Raw genomic sequence first — 20,183 nt, 5'->3', positions numbered from 1 at the left:
ATGTAGGTACTCAACTAATCAAAACACGTAGGTACTCACTCAATGAAACATGTAGGTACTCGCTCAATTAAAACAGGTAGGTACTCACACAATCAAAACAGGTAGGTACTCACTCAATCAAAACATGTAGGTACTCACTCAATCAAAACATGTAGGTACTCACACAATCAAAACAGGTAGGTACTCACACAATCAAAACATGTAGGTACTCACACAATCAAAACAGTTAGGTACTCACACAATCAAAACAGGTAGGTACTCACACAATCAAAACATGTAGGTACTCACACAATCAAAACATGTAGGTACTCACACAATCAAAACAGGTAGGTACTCACACAATCAAAACATGTAGGTACTCACACAATCAAAACATGTAGGTACTCACACAATCAAAACAGGTAGGTACTCACTCAATCAAAACAGGTAGGTACTCACTCAATCAAAACATGTAGGTACTCACTCAATCAAAACATGTAGGTACTCACACAATCAAAACAGGTAGGTACTCACACAATCAAAACTTGTAGGTACTCACACAATCAAAACATGTAGGTACTCGCACAATCAAAACAGGTAGGTACTCACATAATCAAAACAGGTAGGTACTCGCACAATCAAAACATGTAGGTACTCGCACAATCAAAACAGGTAGGTACTCACATAGTCAAAACAGGTAGGTATTCACACAATCAAAACAGGTAGGTACTCACACAATCAAAACATGTAGGTACTCGGTCAATCAAAACATGTAGGTACTCACACAATCAAAACAGGTAGGTACTCACACAATCAAAACATGTAGGTACTCGCATAGTCAAAACAGGTAGGTACTCACATAGTCAAAACAGGTAGGTACTCACACAATCAAAACATGTAGGTACTCACACAGTCAAAACAGGTAGGTACTCACACAATCAAAACATGTAGGTACTCACACAGTCAAAACAGGTAGGTACTCACACATTCAAAACATGTAGGTATTCACACAATCAAAACAGTTAGGTACTCACATAGTCAAAACAGGTAGGTTTTCACGCCATCAAAACTGAAACTGCATTCATTTCCTGGGAATGTGTTTTAAATAATTCTAGACTTCTCTTTTTACAATCATCTGACTTAGTTCATAATGCCATATTTGATAAGAGAAATGTCATCATTTGCTCAAGCTGCCTACCACAAGAATGTAAAGTTTACAATGTACATTTAGACTGAAGATCAAAAGTGAAGAGTGAATGTTCATTTGGTCAGAATAATTTCTATTTCAATAAGAAAAATAATTAAAAAAAAAACAAAAAAGAACTGATGAAATCTAGATTCTCTTTATTGATGCAGACTCTTCTTCCAAGATATTTTTTTTCAAGATTTGCCAAAATTATGATGAATATCTCCATTGTAGATTTTCTTATACGAGTATAATGAGGACTGTGAGATCGTGGAGAGGCCCCGTCATTGTATTCCACACGCCATTGTGACTTACAACTGGAAGTCCTCCAGTGTCACAGAACCGAAAGCCAAAGGCTACACGTCGGAGAAATCGTCTGGATACAGCCGAAGTCTCAGTAGATCTGCTGACAATGTCCGGTCCAATAGACCGCGTCTACTTCTACAGCCGGACATCAACCTGTCGCCAGCCACTGTGACATTGACCAGACAGCCATCATGGCCAGCGAAAATTGTGACAGAGGGGGAAGGTCAGCCTGGCCAGACACCAGCGCGAATACATCAGAGGTCTTTTTCAAATGAGACAACCCTGCCTGCAAACTACAGGATGGGACAAGATCAACAAATGTCTTCTCATCTTGGATTAAACAATGTGGATGTTTATCAGACCAGAAAAGATCCTCGCATAAGGAGGAATAGTGCACAAGAGTTGGAGGAACTCAGTGCACAAGATGTGGACTTGAGACCAAATCGAGGGGTTAGTCAGGATTTCGATGGTAGAATCCTCCAGGTAGCTGAATACAATTTAATTGCAAATCAGTCCAGCCTTTTAACCGACAGCTCACAGGATTGGTTTGATAACTCGGCTGAAACTGACATGTCTTTTTCCTCGCTGGATGTTGATTATCGCAAAATGTACAGTAGTCAAACAGAACAAGTGTCGAGTGGGACTGGTGATGGAAACTATGAAACCTATTCTACTGTAGGCCGCAGACTGTCACAAGGCAGTGCTAGTAATGATCCCAGACTTAATAGGGCACAGACTCGAACTATCTCTTCCGACTCTCAACTGAGTGAGGAAGGTCAAACAGGGGGAGATAACTCACATAGTGATAATTCCTCTGTTCAGAAGAAAAAGGTGAAAACTCAGATTTCTCTAGCAGCATACAAAGCTAGAAAAAAACAAATTGAAGATTCAAAAGTTTCTGAGTTTAGTTCTGCAGAAAATCCTTTGGTGTCAAACATCAATATGGATATAGATAATTTGAAAACCATTTTACAGACTACAAACTCAGTTACAGATAATTCAAGTGTACCGACTCCTGTTGGGACATTAAGCACTGCTGAAGCATCACAAATTCTTGACAAGTTTGAAAGAATACCAGATGTTCAAACTCATCTTGCAAATTTTGATGTATCAAATTTGAAAATGATTCTTGAAACCGCAAAAACACCAACAGAAACTCCAACTTCCCCAGGGTTTACCTCCAATGAGATGGTAAAGACCTCTGAGAAAAATGGATCGGAATCAAATTCAGTTGAACAAAATTCTACCCATGATGAATCTCAAAACACAGTATCCGAACAAACAAGAACTGATCCAAATGAACAATTAGTGTTTTTTTCATCATTGAGGGACAAAACAGAAGATGAAATAATCTTTTTTCCAAATGTTAAAAGTGAAGTGAAAGACAAATCCAAAGATCAAGGCACTTCTAGTGCAATGATGTCCAAAGAACAAAAACAGTCAAATGTGAAAGATGACAATCCCTCACTTCCTGAAACAAAATCAGGAGGAGAATTTGTGGTTGATGATTCTTTTTTCTCTCGTGTGAAATCTGAAGGAGAGTTTTGCTCCGACAGAAGCAAGATTCCTGGTCTTAGTGCCAGCCCATCTGAGGAAAGTGAAAATATGGATGCTGACCTTGTAAAATCGAACATTCCAAGTGGAAGTTCAAATGTGTCTGACAGTAAGTCTGATATCAGTGGCATAGTAGGGGAGGCAAAATCCCCACAGATAACTGTTAAATCTACACCTAGTAAAGACATAGGTAATCACTCGTTAGGTGAAGGGCTTGACAACAAGATTTCGCCGATCCAGCGTACTGATCTGGATGATTCAGATCTGGGCACCATCTCCTGTGAGGGCTCGTTGGAGTCCAGCCATGCATCTCTGAGTAAGCCCTTGAATTCTTCTCCAATCAAATCCTTCAGTGAATTTCATCATCTCACACCAAAGCAGCTAAAGGCTTTCATTGAGTCCCAGACCCAGCTAATGAAACACTACAAAGAGCCGCGAGAACAAAAGGCTGCAGTTGACAAGGTACTTCTATATGCTTCTTTAAAATTTTATTTAGTGTTAAAATATGCTCATTGTTACTGTAAATGCTAAATATTAGATTAAAAATGGGGGAAATTTTTAGTTCGTCTTTTCAAAGAAGAGGGAGAGCTAATGCTGTCATGTTGGCTTTGGCATCAGTGATGATTTTCTAATATTAACATTTTGGTGCAGCTGTTGAAAGGCATATGCATATCGATATTTGGTGTTGGGGTCCTTTCAGGGTTATGATATCCCCTCTCTGAGTTGCACTAAAAGATTTTTTGGGGAAAAAAACTTGCTTTATGACCTATTTTGTACTTAGACTTTTTATGCGGACAAAAACTTTTTATGCGGACAAAAACTTCAAGTGTTTGGTGCAAGTGTTCAAAAGCATATGCATTAACACAGCACTTTATAATTGTACTAGGGTATTGATATTTGACATAAATGATCCCTGTGGGGTTGGACTATTCACTCCCAGAGTCAAACTAAGGGATTTTTGAGAGAGAGAAAAAAAAGAAGAATTGTACGAGGTTGAGTAACACATATTAATTGTGTCAAGTACACAATATAAATCTTATTTATCCAATATGCAAAACAATACCAATTTATAGATATGCCTTATTTTGTTTTAATGTATTTTTATTATTTATTGACAAACATTTGCGAGACTGTTCTACATCAGCTCTTGTTAGGTCACATATGAGACTTCGTCTCCGGTGACCTAATCTAATCTAATCACCATTTTTCAGTCATCAGGCATCCATAAACAATTTACATTGTCAACTTCTCATAAAACCTGACCCTATCTCATACAAATTTTGCAGAAGCTTTCCATGGCCAAAGTTCAATTAAAAAATTATATAGTCCCTACCCCAGGCGCCTGAGGGGCAGGATAAAAAGGGTGAAATTGACTGATTTCAAAAATCATCTAATCAATACCCAGATAATGGTGGAATCAAATGCTGATCATAGCTGGATAGTATTAAGGTGTTTTGCTAAAATTGTGAATTTTATTACTTTTGGATCTCATAATTGTCCCTGGGGAGGGATAAACTTATATAACTGTAGTTTATTTAGGGGGAAAATATTTTTGAGCATCATATGTTGGACTGTAATTATATTAGAAATAATTGGAACTTGGCTGGAATTATCAGTATGGTATGCACTTATTGGCCCTGGTCTAACCCCTAGGGACTGATGGACAGGGCCAAAATGGGTCAGATTTACTTAACTAAATAAGAATTCAGTTGACCGTTAAGGCCTAAGGGCCTTTTCTTTTATTACCAAATACACTTCTCATTCCCTTATCCTAAAATGTATTAAAATCATCAAATTTGCATAGTTCTTGAGATGTTTAATGTATATCTTGTTTAACCACTTTGCCTTTGTGGTATGTAGAATTTTCATTATAAAAAATTGCTATATTTTAGGAATCACCCGAAGAGAAAAAGAAACCATATATACCAAAAATTGGAACTGCGATATCACCTTTAACCATTTCCAGTGAAAGCAGCTCCCAGAAAACTATAGAGACCGGCGACAGCCAAAAGTCCTATCTGGCTGATGTTTCAAGTCAGGAAAGCCCTAGTGTATTCAAATCAAAACCCAAGATGAAACCCAAAGCCAAGCCTAACAAAGACATGATGGGTTATCGGAGGAGACGTCGCCGTAAAAAAACAAAGAAAACAGATGTTGCAGATGATATGGACCCCGAAAACATTAGTATTACCAGTACAACATCCTCGGAATATCTTTGGCAAGATGAGAACTTTGACCGGCTATCAGACAGGAGCTGGGTTACCCCAACACCCTCAGAGTGTGCCGAATCACGTCACTGTCGTCCAAACAATGCCCAGTCACTATCAGATTATCAACTGTCCCATTGGACACAGGCTGCGACACGTCCAGACTTTCAACCTAGAGTAGTGCTTACCGATGTCCGAAAGCGGGTATGTTTTTTTCTTATCTTAACATGGATTTTATCTATCTATATAATACAGAGGTGTGAAAGCTATATAATACAGAGATGTGAAGGCTATATAATACAGAGATGTGAAGGCTATATAATACAGAGATGTGAAGGCTATATAATACAGAGATGTGAAGGCTATATAATACAGAGATGTGAAGGCTATATAATACAGAGGTGTGAAGGCTATATAATACAGAGATGTGGAGGCTATATAATACAGAGGTGTCAAGGCTATATAATACAGAGGTGTCAAGGCTATATAATACAGAGGTGTCCAGGCTATATAATACAGATGTGAAGGCTATATAATACAGATATGTGAAGGCTATATAATACAGATGTGAAGGCTATATAATACAGATATGTGAAGGCTATATAATACAGAGGTGTCAAGGCTATATAATACAGAGGTGTGAAGGCTATATAATACAGAGGTGTCAAGGCTATATAATACAGGGATGTGAAGGCTATATAATACAGATGTGAAGGCTATATAATACAGGGATGTGAAGGCTATATGATACAGGGATGTGAAGGCTATATAATACAGAGGTGTCAAGGCTATATTATACAGAGGTGTCAAGGCTATATAATACAGATATGTGAAGGCTATATAATACAGAGATGTGAAGGCTATATAATACAGAGGTGTCAAGGCTATATAATACAGAGGTGTCAAGGCTATATAATACAGAGGTGTCAAGGCTATATAATACAGGGATGTGAAGGCTATATAATACAGAGGTGTCAATGCTATATAATACAGAGGTGTCAAGGCTATATAATACAGAGGTGTCAAGGCTATATAATACAGAGGTGTCCAGGCTATATAATACAGAGGTGTCAAGGCTATATAATACAGATGTGAAGGCTATATAATACAGGGATGTGAAGGCTATATAATACAGGGATGTGAAGGCTATATAATACATATATGTGAAGGCTATATAATACAGATATGTGAAGGCTATATAATACAGATATGTGAAGGCTATATAATACAGGGGTGTGAAGGCTATATAATACAGATATGTGAAGGCTATATAATACAGAGATGTGAAGGCTATATAATACAGAGGTGTCAAGGCTATATAATACAGATATGTGAAGGCTATATAATACAGAGATGTGAAGGCTATATAATACAGAGATGTGAAGGCTATATAATACAGATATGTGAAGGCTATATAATACAGAGGTGTCAAGGCTATATAATACAGAGGTGTCAAGGCTATATAAAACAGAGGTGTGAAGGCTATATAATACAGAGATGTGAAGGCTATATAATACAGAGATGTGAAGACTATATAATACAGAGATGTGAAGGCTATATAATACAGAGGTGTCAAGGCTATATAATACAGAGGTGTCAAGGCTATATAATACAGAGGTGTCAAGGCTATATAATACAGAGGTGTCAAGGCTATATAATACAGAGGTGTCCAGGCTATATAATACAGATGTGAAGGCTATATAATACAGATATGTGAAGGCTATATAATACAGGGATGTGAAGGCTATATAATACAGGGATGTGAAGACTATATAAAACAGAGGTGTGAAGGCTATATAATACAGGGATGTGAAGGCTATATAATACAGGGATGTGAAGACTATATAATACAGGGATGTGAAGGCTATATAATACAGGGATGTGAAGGCTATATAATACAGGGATGTGAAGACTATATAAAACAGAGGTGTCAATGCTATATAATACAGAGGTGTCAAGGCTATATAATACAGAGGTGTCAAGGCTATATAATACAGAGGTGTCAAGGCTATATAATACAGATGTGAAGGCTATATAATACAGGGATGTGAAGGCTATATAATACAGGGATGTGAAGACTATATAATACAGGGATGTGAAGGCTATATAATACAGAGGTGTCAAGGCTATATAATACAGGGATGTGAAGGCTATATAATACAGGGATGTGAAGACTATATAATACAGGGATGTGAAGACTATATAATACAGGGATGTGAAGGCTATATAATACAGGGATGTGAAGGCTATATAATACAGGGATGTGAAGACTATATAATACAGGGATGTGAAGGCTATATAATACAGGGATGTGAAGGCTATATAATACAGGGATGTGAAGACTATATAATACAGGGATGTGAAGGCTATATAATACAGAGGTGTCAAGGCTATATAATACAGGGATGTGAAGACTATATAATACAGGGATGTGAAGGCTATATAATACAGGGATGTGAAGGCTATATAATACAGGGATGTGAAGGCTATATAATACATATATGTGAAGGCTATATAATACAGATATGTGAAGGCTATATAATACAGATATGTGAAGGCTATATAATACAGGGGTGTGAAGGCTATATAATACAGATATGTGAAGGCTATATAATACAGAGATGTGAAGGCTATATAATACAGAGGTGTCAAGGCTATATAATACAGATATGTGAAGGCTATATAATACAGAGATGTGAAGGCTATATAATACAGAGATGTGAAGGCTATATAATACAGAGATGTGAAGGCTATATAATACAGATATGTGAAGGCTATATAATACAGAGATGTGAAGGCTATATAATACAGAGGTGTCAAGGCTATATAATACAGAGGTGTCAAGGCTATATAATACAGAGGTGTCAAGGCTATATAATACAGAGGTGTCCAGGCTATATAATACAGATGTGAAGGCTATATAATACAGATATGTGAAGGCTATATAATACAGGGATGTGAAGGCTATATAATACAGGGATGTGAAGACTATATAAAACAGAGGTGTGAAGGCTATATAATACAGGGATGTGAAGGCTATATAATACAGGGATGTGAAGACTATATAATACAGGGATGTGAAGGCTATATAATACAGGGATGTGAAGGCTATATAATACAGGGATGTGAAGACTATATAAAACAGAGGTGTGAAGGCTATATAAAACAGAGACGTGAAGGCTATATAATACAGAGATGTGAAGGCTATATAATACAGGGGTGTGAAGGCTATATAATACAGAGATGTGAAGACTATATAATACAGGGATGTGAAGGCTATATAATACAGGGATGTGAAGGCTATATAATACAGGGATGTGAAGGCTATATAATACAGATGTGAAGGCTATATAATACAGATATGTGAAGGCTATATAATACAGGGATGTGAAGGCTATATAATACAGAGGTGTCAAGGCTATATAATACAGAGGTGTCAAGGCTATATAATACAGGGATGTGAAGGCTATATAATACAGGGATGTGAAGGCTATATAATACAGATGTGAAGGCTATATAATACAGATATGTGAAGGCTATATAATACAGGGATGTGAAGGCTATATAATACAGGGATGTGAAGACTATATAATACAGAGGTGTGAAGGCTATATAATACAGAGGTGTGAAGGCTATATAAAACAGAGACGTGAAGGCTGTATAAAACAGAGGTGTGAAGGCTGTATAATACAGAGGTGTGAAGGCTATACGTATTTATTGACCAATTTACATGAAATTTGGTGAAGATGCTCAGTTCATAGAAATACATATTAAGGTCAAAAATTGAGGTCAAGGTAATAAGTTAAAAAGGTAAAGGTCAAATTTTGAATCTATTCTTTGCATGATGTTTATTAGTCCCCTGCCGTTTGAAAAACGTGGGGACTATAGGTTTACCCTCCGTCCGTCCGTCCGTCCGTCCGTCTGTCTGTCTGTCACGTAATAGTTGTCCGGACAACTCCTTCTAAAGTACTACTCCAATTTTAACGAAACTTGGTATACATGATCAGTATAACATGTAGTTGTGCATCCCACATTTTTTTTTTTCGAAAAACCGATTTTCAAAATGGCCGCCGGCTTCTCATTGGTTGAGGCTTGTCCGGACAACTCCTCCTAAAGTACTACTCCGATTTTAACGAAACTTGGTATACATGATCAGTATAACATGTAGTTATGCATCCCACATTTAAAAAAATGGGAAATAAATAGGTGCACTCCTAGGTCAGGCAGGGGACTTTGTATTGCTGTTGCAATACTATCCATCCTTGTTTTGTTGGTGGAAATAAATAAGGAGTCAATGATCAAGGTGCCTTAATCTAAGGTCTAGGTCATACAGGCTCCCTGGACCTCTTGTTTCCTTGCGTTTTAGTTCTAAAATGTTATGTTCCTTGTCAGAAAGATTATTTGGTATGATACTTTTAGGCCAGATGCCAGACTTATTAGATAAGACTTATTATAAAGACTGGTTAGCACTTAAATTTTCTCTGTCATCTCTAGGCCCTCACCATCCTCCACCTGTGTATATCTTATTCAGTTTAAAATTTGCTGATAGTAATTATGTTTCTTTTATTTAATCAATGTTTGCAATCCTAAAACTGTTTGATTTTTACATTTCAGACTCATTCTGTATCAACAGAAAGTGAAGTATCATGGAAAATCTCCAGCACAAACAGTACTATTGAGTTGGAACAAGAAACGGGGCCTGCCAGTGGTAAGGATCTCCAGTTAGACACAGATGATATGTACACCAAACATACAGAGGAGAGAGTGAAACAGTGGATACAGGTAGCCAGGAAGAAAATCAAACTCACACTCAAACCAGTCAAAAAAGATGAGGATGAAAAATCTGAAAAACTGAAGGAAGAGGCTAATATTATACCAGTTCTGAGCAGCAGTCAAAGTAAAGAGCCCAGTTCTCCAGTCAGACAGGACCATACAACAGAGAATAGGCCAGAAGATAAATCCAGCTACCAGGTCCCTGATGTGAAGTCCGAGTATCCATCTGTCACTGAATCTTCAGTTTCTGTCCCGATATTGGTACCAAGTTCTGAATATCTTCAAAGAGATCCACCAGCTGTCTCTCATTATATTGAATCAACAGGGTCCTATGTTGCACCATCCTCAACATACAATCCTGCTGTGACTGCCTACGATCCTACTGTGACAGCCTACAATCCTACCGTCACAGCCTACAATACTGCAGTAACGGCCTACAATCCTACCGTCACAGCCTACAATACTGCAGTAACGGCCTACAATCCTACTGTGACAGTCTACGATCCTGCAGTAACGGCCTATAATCCTACTGTGACAGACTATGACCCTCCTGTGACAGCCTACAATTCAGTTGTATCAACATACAACTCATCAGTCCCGTATCCTTCACATACTGTAGCAGCCAGTGTGCCTAACTCAGTATTTGCCCAGCCTCCTTTGGGAACCAGTCTCCCCCAAGCTTTGTCTTATACCCCACATACAATAGCTACCACCTTGCCAATGTCTGCTTATGCACCACAAATGTCTGGAGTCACTGTTCAATCATCACCTTATCCACAATCAGGGGGTGCCCCAATGATACCGCCCTGTAGGCTGCACCAAGACACTGGACAGGGTCCACTGGCTTCCCCTCTACAGCCACCTGGTCCTAGACCGCAGATGCCTCCAGGTCCTGGACATTTGCATCCTCCTCCTCCAGTTCATGTTGATATGAATATGCATCCTCAAAGACCATCCTCATTTGATCCACGACTCCGAAATACACAAGGCGCTTTACCAAGAGTAATAAATGAGCATGCCCCAAGACATCAAGCCCCAGTGACTGTTGGTGATGTGGGACGACCACCTAATTCTAACTTCATGCCAGCAGCAGCTGGGCCGCATCCTCACCTTCAGCCTAGACAGCATGCTCCTCTCCAGCGACCCCCAGGTATACGTCCACTGATGGGTAGTCAGGCTACACCAGTGTCACACGGGTCTGATATGATGGTTGGAATGTCATCTGGTGGACGACTGCCATATCCACAAAACACAGCCACCAATGCAGGTCCAGGTCCACATCCGGGACCAGCTGGTAATCGTTGTATTCGTCCGACAGAACGGCCACAATTTTTCCAATCCCCTCATCAACATCCTCCTCCTCAGATGCACCAGCGACCTCCAATGACTTCTGCAATGCCTCATCCCTCCCATCCAGGACCTTCAATACCTAGGCAAAGGCCTGTCCAGACACAACAAAATATGGCCATGCCACCACCAAGGTCACAGGTGCCAGGAGTTTCGGCTGCCATGGGTACATTACCACCTCGTGCTGGAGACCTGTTGCCTCCTCCAGGGGTCAGAGGGCCAGGAATTCCTCCGCAAAATGTTCAACCAATCAGGGGATCAGCTCCATCTCATCAAGGAATGAACCGGCCTCAGTCTCTGGTTCAGCAGCCACAGAGACAGCAGGTCCACATGGGAAATGTTCCCCCACCAGTCAGACCTCATCATGTTCATCCATTGAGTGGTCATCCAACTCGACCACCGCCTTCTTCCAACACACCTCGAGCTCCTGACAGAATGGCTGCACCTCCAAATCAGATACCAACTATACAGAGGATGCAACAACAAGGAAACCAATATTCAGTTGGTGGTTTCCCTCCTCCTCAGAATGCTCCAGGATTATTCAGACCCGCAGCCTTTACTCCTCCAGGTGCTCCTCCAGGAATGCACCCATCACAACACTTCTCCAACACTGCACCTCATTTCCACCAGCCTCGCATGCAGCATAACTTCCCTCCTGGTTACAACCAGGCACCTCCAGCAAATCCAATAGCAACAGCACCACCTGTAACCTCTACAATCACCAAACGACCTTCTGATGTAATGGATTGGTTCACGGATAAATTGGCACCAAAGAAGTCGAGTTCAGATACAGGGGATTACGGAAATAAAACTTGGTCAGCAAACAACTTGTTTGACATAGCCTTCAGTGGTACAAAAACAAACTCTAGACCTGATCATTTTTTAGGGATTAGCAGCCAGTGCATGTGCACTGGCACCCCAACAACTCAAGGATCAGAGGAAAAACTCGACATTGCAGACGGGCATCAGGTAATAGAGGGACTGGAAGGAAAGAACAGACAAGAGGTAATGGACAGAGAAGGAAAGGATGGACTGGCAGTAGACAAATCTGAGGAGTTCATCAGTGAGAAAGGAAATGAGAAATATAAGGATTTTGAAGGACAGGGTGAGGTCGATATGGAAATCGAGACAAGTAGTGAAGACGGTAATGATACCCTTATTGTCATAGGTGAAGACAATGATAAAGTCAACAAACATAATGTATTTTATGATGCTGATGCTGTCAGCAGGGATATTTTAAAGCACAATGAGGAAAACTATGAGAGTAGCAATGATACCATTCTTGAAGATGAAAAACCATATGAGAAAAGTGAACTTGACAGAGACAGCAAAAACAACTTTTCATCTTTGTTATGTTCAGACAGTGACAGAACTGGAAGCTCGCAGGAATGTAAACAAACTTTCTCTGATTCTATGCCTGTGGCTTTAAAGAACATGAAACCCTTGTTAGACTTACTGAATGGGGATGGGGACATTTTGAGTGAGACAAGCACACACAACCTGGCGGAGCCGAGCAGACAACCACATAGGGAACATCCCAACCTGATAGATGAGAAAAAATTTGTACAAGACACCCATTCAGATGAAACAAATATAGTAGAGTCAATGGAGAAAGGTACAGTGCATGCTGAAGAAAATTTCAACATGACTACTACATTACCTACAAACAATGAACTTGGCGATGGACAGATTCTCCATGCTTCAGACAGCTCTCGGATTAGAAATGACATTCAAACATCTGATACTACAAAGATAAATACTAAACTAGAGACTGTAACTAATAGTAAGGGAATCCAGCAACAGAAGATGGAATCTCCAGGATCACCGACAAAAAGTGTTTTGAGATCAGGAGATCAATTTGTGCCATCTGTATTATTAAGAAAAGGCCTTTTGAAAGGAGTTGAAGCTGACAAATTAAAGCATCCAGTCATTTCAAAAAAGAGTGCTACAAAGGAGGAGCCAGTGTCCTCCACATACAGTGTGTTGCGAGGAGCTTCGGAAACCAGCAAAGAAACAACCGACTGTGTTGAAAATTCACTGAAGATTAGGTTGACTATGGAAACACCTAATTCTTCAACATTAGACCATGGAACAGCTGCAGGAACGGTGAATCTAGTATCTAGTATCGAGGCAAATGAAGACATATACACAGATGATGATCTTGGCAAATCAGCATCCCGATCGGCTTCAAAAACTGAAAAGAAATCTGATCAAATGGCTGATGATGGATGTGATGATGATGTCAGCTGTGAAGGAAGTCTATTGTCAGACACAGATATGATAGATGCTTTGTTAGAAAAGGGAGTGACAGAAAGTAAAAAATCTGGACAAAACCTTGAGAATATGACAGATCATTCAAGGAGAAAACCATTGGTCATTAACGAAGCAGAAAAATCCATTTCAGAAGCCAAAAAGATGGAAGACAGTTACGAGAGAAAGCACAGAGCAAAGAGTATATATAATGCCAAAACAGGAGCATGGACAACAAAATCCTCTGAGGAGAGTAAATCAACGGAAAGTGACACTGAAGATTACTCTCCCAAAAAAGAATATTGGAAGCCACTTAGAAATCAGGATGATTTGGATTCAAGCTTCGGAAATAAAAATGAGAGAGAGTACAGTGCACGTAGAGGAGGATCATGGCCGAGTCGAGACAGGCAATACATTGACAGCAAGGACACTGATAGTCATACCAGTGTATTCGATCCAAAGAGCGGTGCATGGGTTAACCGGAATTCAGTCACTAGAAAGTCGGAGGAGAGAATGGAATCCAGGTGTGATGCAGTTGTGTACGATTTCAGAAGAGGTGCATGGACTACCAGTGAAGAAGTATCCTCTTATAAGTCAAAAAATGTACCTCATAAAGATTTGATAGCAGGTGGAAAAAGAAATAGGTCTGGAAGTCATGGGGGTAATGATGTCTGTGATCTATTGTCTGGTCAACAAAAGAACAAGAGATCGGTAGGGAATGCTCAGGATAAGGAGAATACAACATCTGACAAAGTAGCAAACAGTAATAACCGTGCAGGAATTGACACAAAAACAGGCTTCTACAAATCTAGGACTGGATCATGGATCAAACACATTGTCACTACTGAAAACAAAAAGCAGGAAAACTTGCCTAGTCAAAGTTTCAAGAATATAGCTAGCGAGTTTGGGTCCAATGATGGAGTGAAGGAAGGAATGGAATCCGTAAATAAGCCCTCACATCATATTGATGAAATAGGATTGAATAAGGTCACTGCTGCTAAGACAAAAGATAATAACACAACTGTTGAAGGAAAGAAGACACAAAGGGATTTGGTTCTGAGTGACAAGCAACAACAGAACAGTAATTTTGAAGCTGAGAAGGACACACCGAGTTCTGACAGCAAACTTGACATTAGTGACACAAAATTAGAAAAAAAATCCTTAACTGGTGCTGAAAAAATGGTCAGTGATACAAAACCCTCTCATCAGGATAATCAGGGAAAATTAAGTCCAGAGAAATCTGCAGCTGGAAACTGCAATACCGAAAGCAAAACAGGAACAAAAAAATCTCCACCAATCAGGAGAAGGAAAACCAGTACAACTTTAAAGACAGGAACTATCAGTGACCTATTTTCTGAAACACTCAAATCAGAAAAATCAACGGCATATCAGCTAACAAGGTCAAGGCCAGGTAGAGGCAGATCAACAAGTTATTCCTCTTCAGAAGAAAGCTTGAGAAACAGTCATAGAACATGGAATTACAAATTTTATAGAAAACCATCATGGAAAAGATACTCTAGGTCACCAAGTCACTCTAGAAGATCAAGATCAAGGAGAAGATATTTAAGGTCACGCAGTTTTTCTTCAGAGAGGAGATCAAGGAGAAGGTATTCAAGGTCTCCTAGTTATTCTTCAGAAAGGAGATCAAGAAGTCGACATTCAAAGTCACGTCATTCATCACGATCTCGGTCAAGGAAACGCTACTCAAGATCACGAAGTTATTCATCTAGATCAAGGTCAAGGAGACGATATTCAAGGTCACCTAGTTCATCTGTGTCAAGGTCACGAAAGCGAAATTCAAGATCACCAAGTTATTCATCTAGGTCAAGGAGACGATATTCAAGGTCACCTAGTTCATCTGTGTCAAGGTCAAGAAAGCGAAATTCAAGATCACCTAGTTATTCTACTATATCATCATCCTCTGATAGGACAGCATTTAGTCCCCGTGGATCGTGGAGAGGACATGGACGTTGGATGCACTCTGATAGACATAGATCTCACTCTAGAAGGTCACGCAGTCGCTATTCAAGGTCACCTAGCTATTCATCAATTTCAACAGTATCGGACATCAGACCTAGTCAGTATCAATCACGCAGAAGATCCAGAAATCGGTATTCAAGATCACCAAGTGTCTCCACTGTATCAACCAGTTCTTTAAGTGCTAGTCCAATGACTAAAACTAAATCTAGCCCATGGATGAGTTCTGATTCTAGTAGACAGCCTAGATTTTCAAAATTCACATCAAGCAGGTTTCCAGAATCGCAGAAGTCACCAGACACGGTCAAGAAATTAAAAATAGACCCAACAGTTAATTTGGAATCAAAATTAATACCTGACAATAGCAAACATATTGACAGGAAACAGTCCAGTTCTATTGATAAGAATGAAAAAGATACTCCATCATCTAATGTTGGAACAAGTGAATCCCCATATTCAAGTTCACAGAGTAGTATTCACAAAGACAGGGACTCTGCTCACGCCTCAAGGAAAGTAGAAATAGATTCCAGAAATAGACATTTGTTCCGTGACAAACCTCCGTCGGACTATTCACGATCCTCATCCCGTGTTGGAGATGCTGGGTATAATCGTTGTAGAAGTCCTTCACCAAGAAATGGCAGAATATCTGAAGTCACACGGCCATTAAAACAAGACCCACTTAGCACTCCTCGTGTATCGTCTCCGTACAGTCCATCATCTCCAACAGGATGTCAAGGGGAGATGAGTCCAGATTTCATCCACAACACAACAGACAGTCTGGGTTCTAGAGACAATGAACATCCTAAGCCTACTACAGCTCTAGGCAAGAATCCAGATAGAAATACATCGAAGATGTCCTCGGAGTTTACATCCTCTCATTCCTTCAGGGACATTGGTAAAGCTAAAGAGGACTTTCCCATTAAATTCCTTTTTAAAGACAAGATAACAAGAAAAGTATCTTTGTCACCAGAGAGAAGATTTGATAGTGATTCTCATTCCAGGCAATCAGTTAGTGGAAATCAGCAAGGAAAGGAACAATATTCACGGAACTTTTCTCATGACAGATACGGAGATATCCCTACAATACAAACACTTACTCCCAGCAGGGCTCAGCAAAGTATTGACAGATGTTATTCATCGGTGTCTCCAGCAAGAATATCCAGGTTGGAGACAAGTGAAACCTTTGTGGGAGATCGACGACACATCCAGAAAGCAAATCCTGAATCAGGTGTCGGGAGGGAATCCATGGTAGTTAACTCTTCCTCTTTGAAAGACCAACTAAATCAACGTAAATATCACAGTAATGATTCAGGACATCCATTTGTTAGGAATATAGAAACTTCTGGTGGTAAAAGGAAATTTGAGCAATTTGACAATTTCTCTTTGGATTATTTATCAAAAACTCAGGAGAAGTTAAGACTGGAGCTGAAGGGTCTGGATGGCACAGGATCCAATTCTCAATCACCTGATTTAGACAAGACAAAAGGACATTTCCAAAAGGCGAATTCTGTATCTTCCAATGAATTCAGAACTGTAAGTGTTGAGAGAAAGAACCCATTAGTCAGTTATGAATCTCCTCCCAGAGAAGAGGAAATTAACAGAGGAAAGGTCAAGGTTATGAATATTCCAGATAGACATGTAAAGAAGGAGCCTTCACTGTTCAGAGATTCCTTTAGGAGAGTGTGCCCAATGGATGACAAGGACAAACTTCAAATAGTCCGAGATGTTTTTGACAGGAGTATTGACCGAAGAGTTGTCATCAAAGCTAAGGAAAACAACCCCTTCAGTCAAAAGGGGAGAGTTGTATAGCAATAGGTCTTCAGAGGAGGAAAAGAGTGATTTTCATTCAAAGGATGATATTCACAGAACTGATGACCATAATATCAGGAAAGATTATCAAACCAGAGGTGATTTATCTACAGGGAACACTGTTTATGTGAAAAATGATCCATATAGGAGTTTTCAAAATCCACGTCCTAACCATCCTTACAAGAAGGCTTCCTCAACAAGAAATGCTGCTGAAGATTGGTCACAGTCGCTTGGCAACAAGGCAGTACAGGAGCGATCACCAGGTACAAGGCCAGTACGACCTACACCTTCAAAACCTGGAAACCAAGGCCTTGGTGAAAATTTTAACGAACTATTGAGAAAAGAACAATTAAGACTAGATCTTGTGAAGAAAAAACCTTCAGACATTGTTCCTCAGGAAACTATTATCTTAAAAGGGGAGAGGACAGTGACAGCTTCAAACCAAGCAGAATGCATAGATATGTGTTCATGTTCAACTTCTATACCGTTCACCAAGAACGAGCTAGCTGAAGAACTAATGAAAGTGACAAGGTCCGTTGAAAAACTTTGGAAGGATCCGTTAGAGGATATAGATTCTATGACTGACAGACTCCCGAAGGAACTGGAGGAATTCTGTATTCAGTCTGGTCTCACTCAACTCGAGTTAGAAAACTCCAAGGTCATTCCACAGGCAAGGTCAGCTATCATCCGTCAAGATATTCAACAATTTGAATCAGAGATCAAAATGCGTATAACACAATCTAATTATTATGGTGTGTGCAGTCAAAGGGTACCATCAGAACTTCTTACCAAGCAAGAAGAAAGAAAGTTCTTCTCTGAGGAAGGCATGTTTCTTATTTTGTGTAATCCAATTCCGTGGAAAACATATCAGAAACTTTCAATTCTGAAGAAAAAACTGGATGAGTTACAAGATAAGATAGACTTTGAAACAAAAAATGGCATGTCATCCCTTGTGAGAAGCCTTACCACTGAGAAACAGCTTGCTCGTGATGAAAGGAAACGTCAGTTGTTTACATTCACTGGATGCCTCACAAAGAAAAGACTAAACAAGATGCGGGTTAAAGAGAGATATTACTTGCGCTGTTACAACTATTTCCGGAAAGAATACGGGGAGGCAGCAGATGACATGTTTCCTTATCTGAGAATGTGTATGGAGGACTCAGCCAATCACATCGCTATTATGACCAAACTAAGGGTATGTATTCAGCCAATCACATCGCTATTATGACCAAACTAAGGGTATGTATTCAGCCAATCACATCGCTATTATGACCAAACTAAGGGTATGTATTCAGCCAATCACATCGCTATTATGACCAAACTAAGGGTATGTATTCAGCCAATCACATCGCTATTATGACAAAACTGAGGGTATGTATTCGGCCAATCACATCGCTATTATGACCAAACTAAGGGTATGTATTCAGCCAATCACATCGCTATTATGACCAAACTAAGGGTATGTATTCAGCCAATTACATCGCTATTATGACCAAACTTAGGGTATGTATTCAGCCAATCACATTGCTATTATGACAAAACTGAGGGTATGTATTCAGCCAATCACATCGCTATTATGACAAAACTGAGGGTATGTATTCAGCCAATCACATCGCTCTTATGACCAAACTTAGGGTATGTATTCAGCCAATCACATCGCTATTATGACAAAACTGAGGGTATGTATTCAGCCAATCACATCGCTATTATGACCAAAACTTTGGGTATGTATTCAGCCAATCACATCGCTATTATGGCAAAACTGAGGGTATGTATTCAGCCAATCACATCGCTATTATGACAAAACTGAGGGTATGTATTCAGCCAATCACATCGCTATTATGACCAAACTTAGGGTATGTATTCAGCCAATCACATCGCTGTTATGACCAAACTAAGGATATGTATTCAGCCAATCACATCGCTATTATGACAAAACTGAGGGTATGTATTCAGCCAATCACATCGCTATTATGACAAAACTGAGGGTATGTATTCAGCCAATCACATCACTATTATGACCAAACTTTGGGTATGTATTCAGCCAATCACATCGCTATTATGACCAAACTAAGGGTATGTATTCAGCCAACAACATCGCTATTATGACCAAACTAAGGGTATGTATTCAGCCAATCACATCGCTGTTATGACCAAATTAAGGGTATGTATTATCAGGATATCACTTGTTATTTTCATACTTAATTTAATGTTATTTCCTCTCAACATTCAGACACTTGGCACAGACTCCAAACACCCACTATCTGTAAATGTATATTGTACTATAGCTAGTTATATACAGCTACATGTTGTGGACATTGGAGAACCGTCCCAAGTCACTCTAATTGTTAATATTTGGACTTAAGACAAAAAATGATAAGAAAACTAAGCAGACAACATCCATATGTAGATCTTCAAGTGTAAATGCATACAATTTAATTTTTGTTTTGACAACTAAATGGAACTTTTCCATTTGAGAGGATGATATTTCAATATTGATAAATTTATCTCAGAGTATAAAAATTGCAATGGATCCAAATTCGTGAACCAGTCTTCTCTCACAAATTAATGCAAAACTAAGTGACAAAATAAAGTCATTCACAATGTATATGTAATGGTGATTTGTTTTGTAGTCCGAGGATAAAGATGAGGCAGCCATTGTGGAAGAAGAAAAGAAAAAGTAAGTTTATCTAAATAGATTTGTTAAATTGTAATATTTTCATTGTCTTTTCTTACCATTTTATGGCAAAGACTGCAGAATATTTTGGAATATTTTATGAACTGATCTTTAAATT

The 20,183-nt window shown here is 39.3% G+C and overlaps 1 protein-coding gene across 1 annotated transcript in view; it reads left to right on the top strand.

The window, feature by feature from the left end:
* Window positions 1–20,183, top strand: part of LOC117332589 — an 86,968-nt gene that overhangs the window by 54,882 nt on the left and 11,903 nt on the right. The window contains 5 exon segments of the mRNA XM_033891564.1: window positions 1,400–3,487; window positions 4,918–5,436; window positions 9,847–17,327; window positions 17,329–18,583; window positions 20,022–20,068. Of these exon segments, the coding sequence (XP_033747455.1) occupies window positions 1,400–3,487; window positions 4,918–5,436; window positions 9,847–17,327; window positions 17,329–18,583; window positions 20,022–20,068 (11,390 nt within the window).

Source organism: Pecten maximus, chromosome 1, assembly GCF_902652985.1.
Source record: "Pecten maximus chromosome 1, xPecMax1.1, whole genome shotgun sequence".
Lineage (NCBI taxonomy): Eukaryota > Metazoa > Mollusca > Bivalvia > Pectinida > Pectinidae > Pecten > Pecten maximus.
This window is presented reverse-complemented; position numbering and strand designations above follow the sequence as displayed.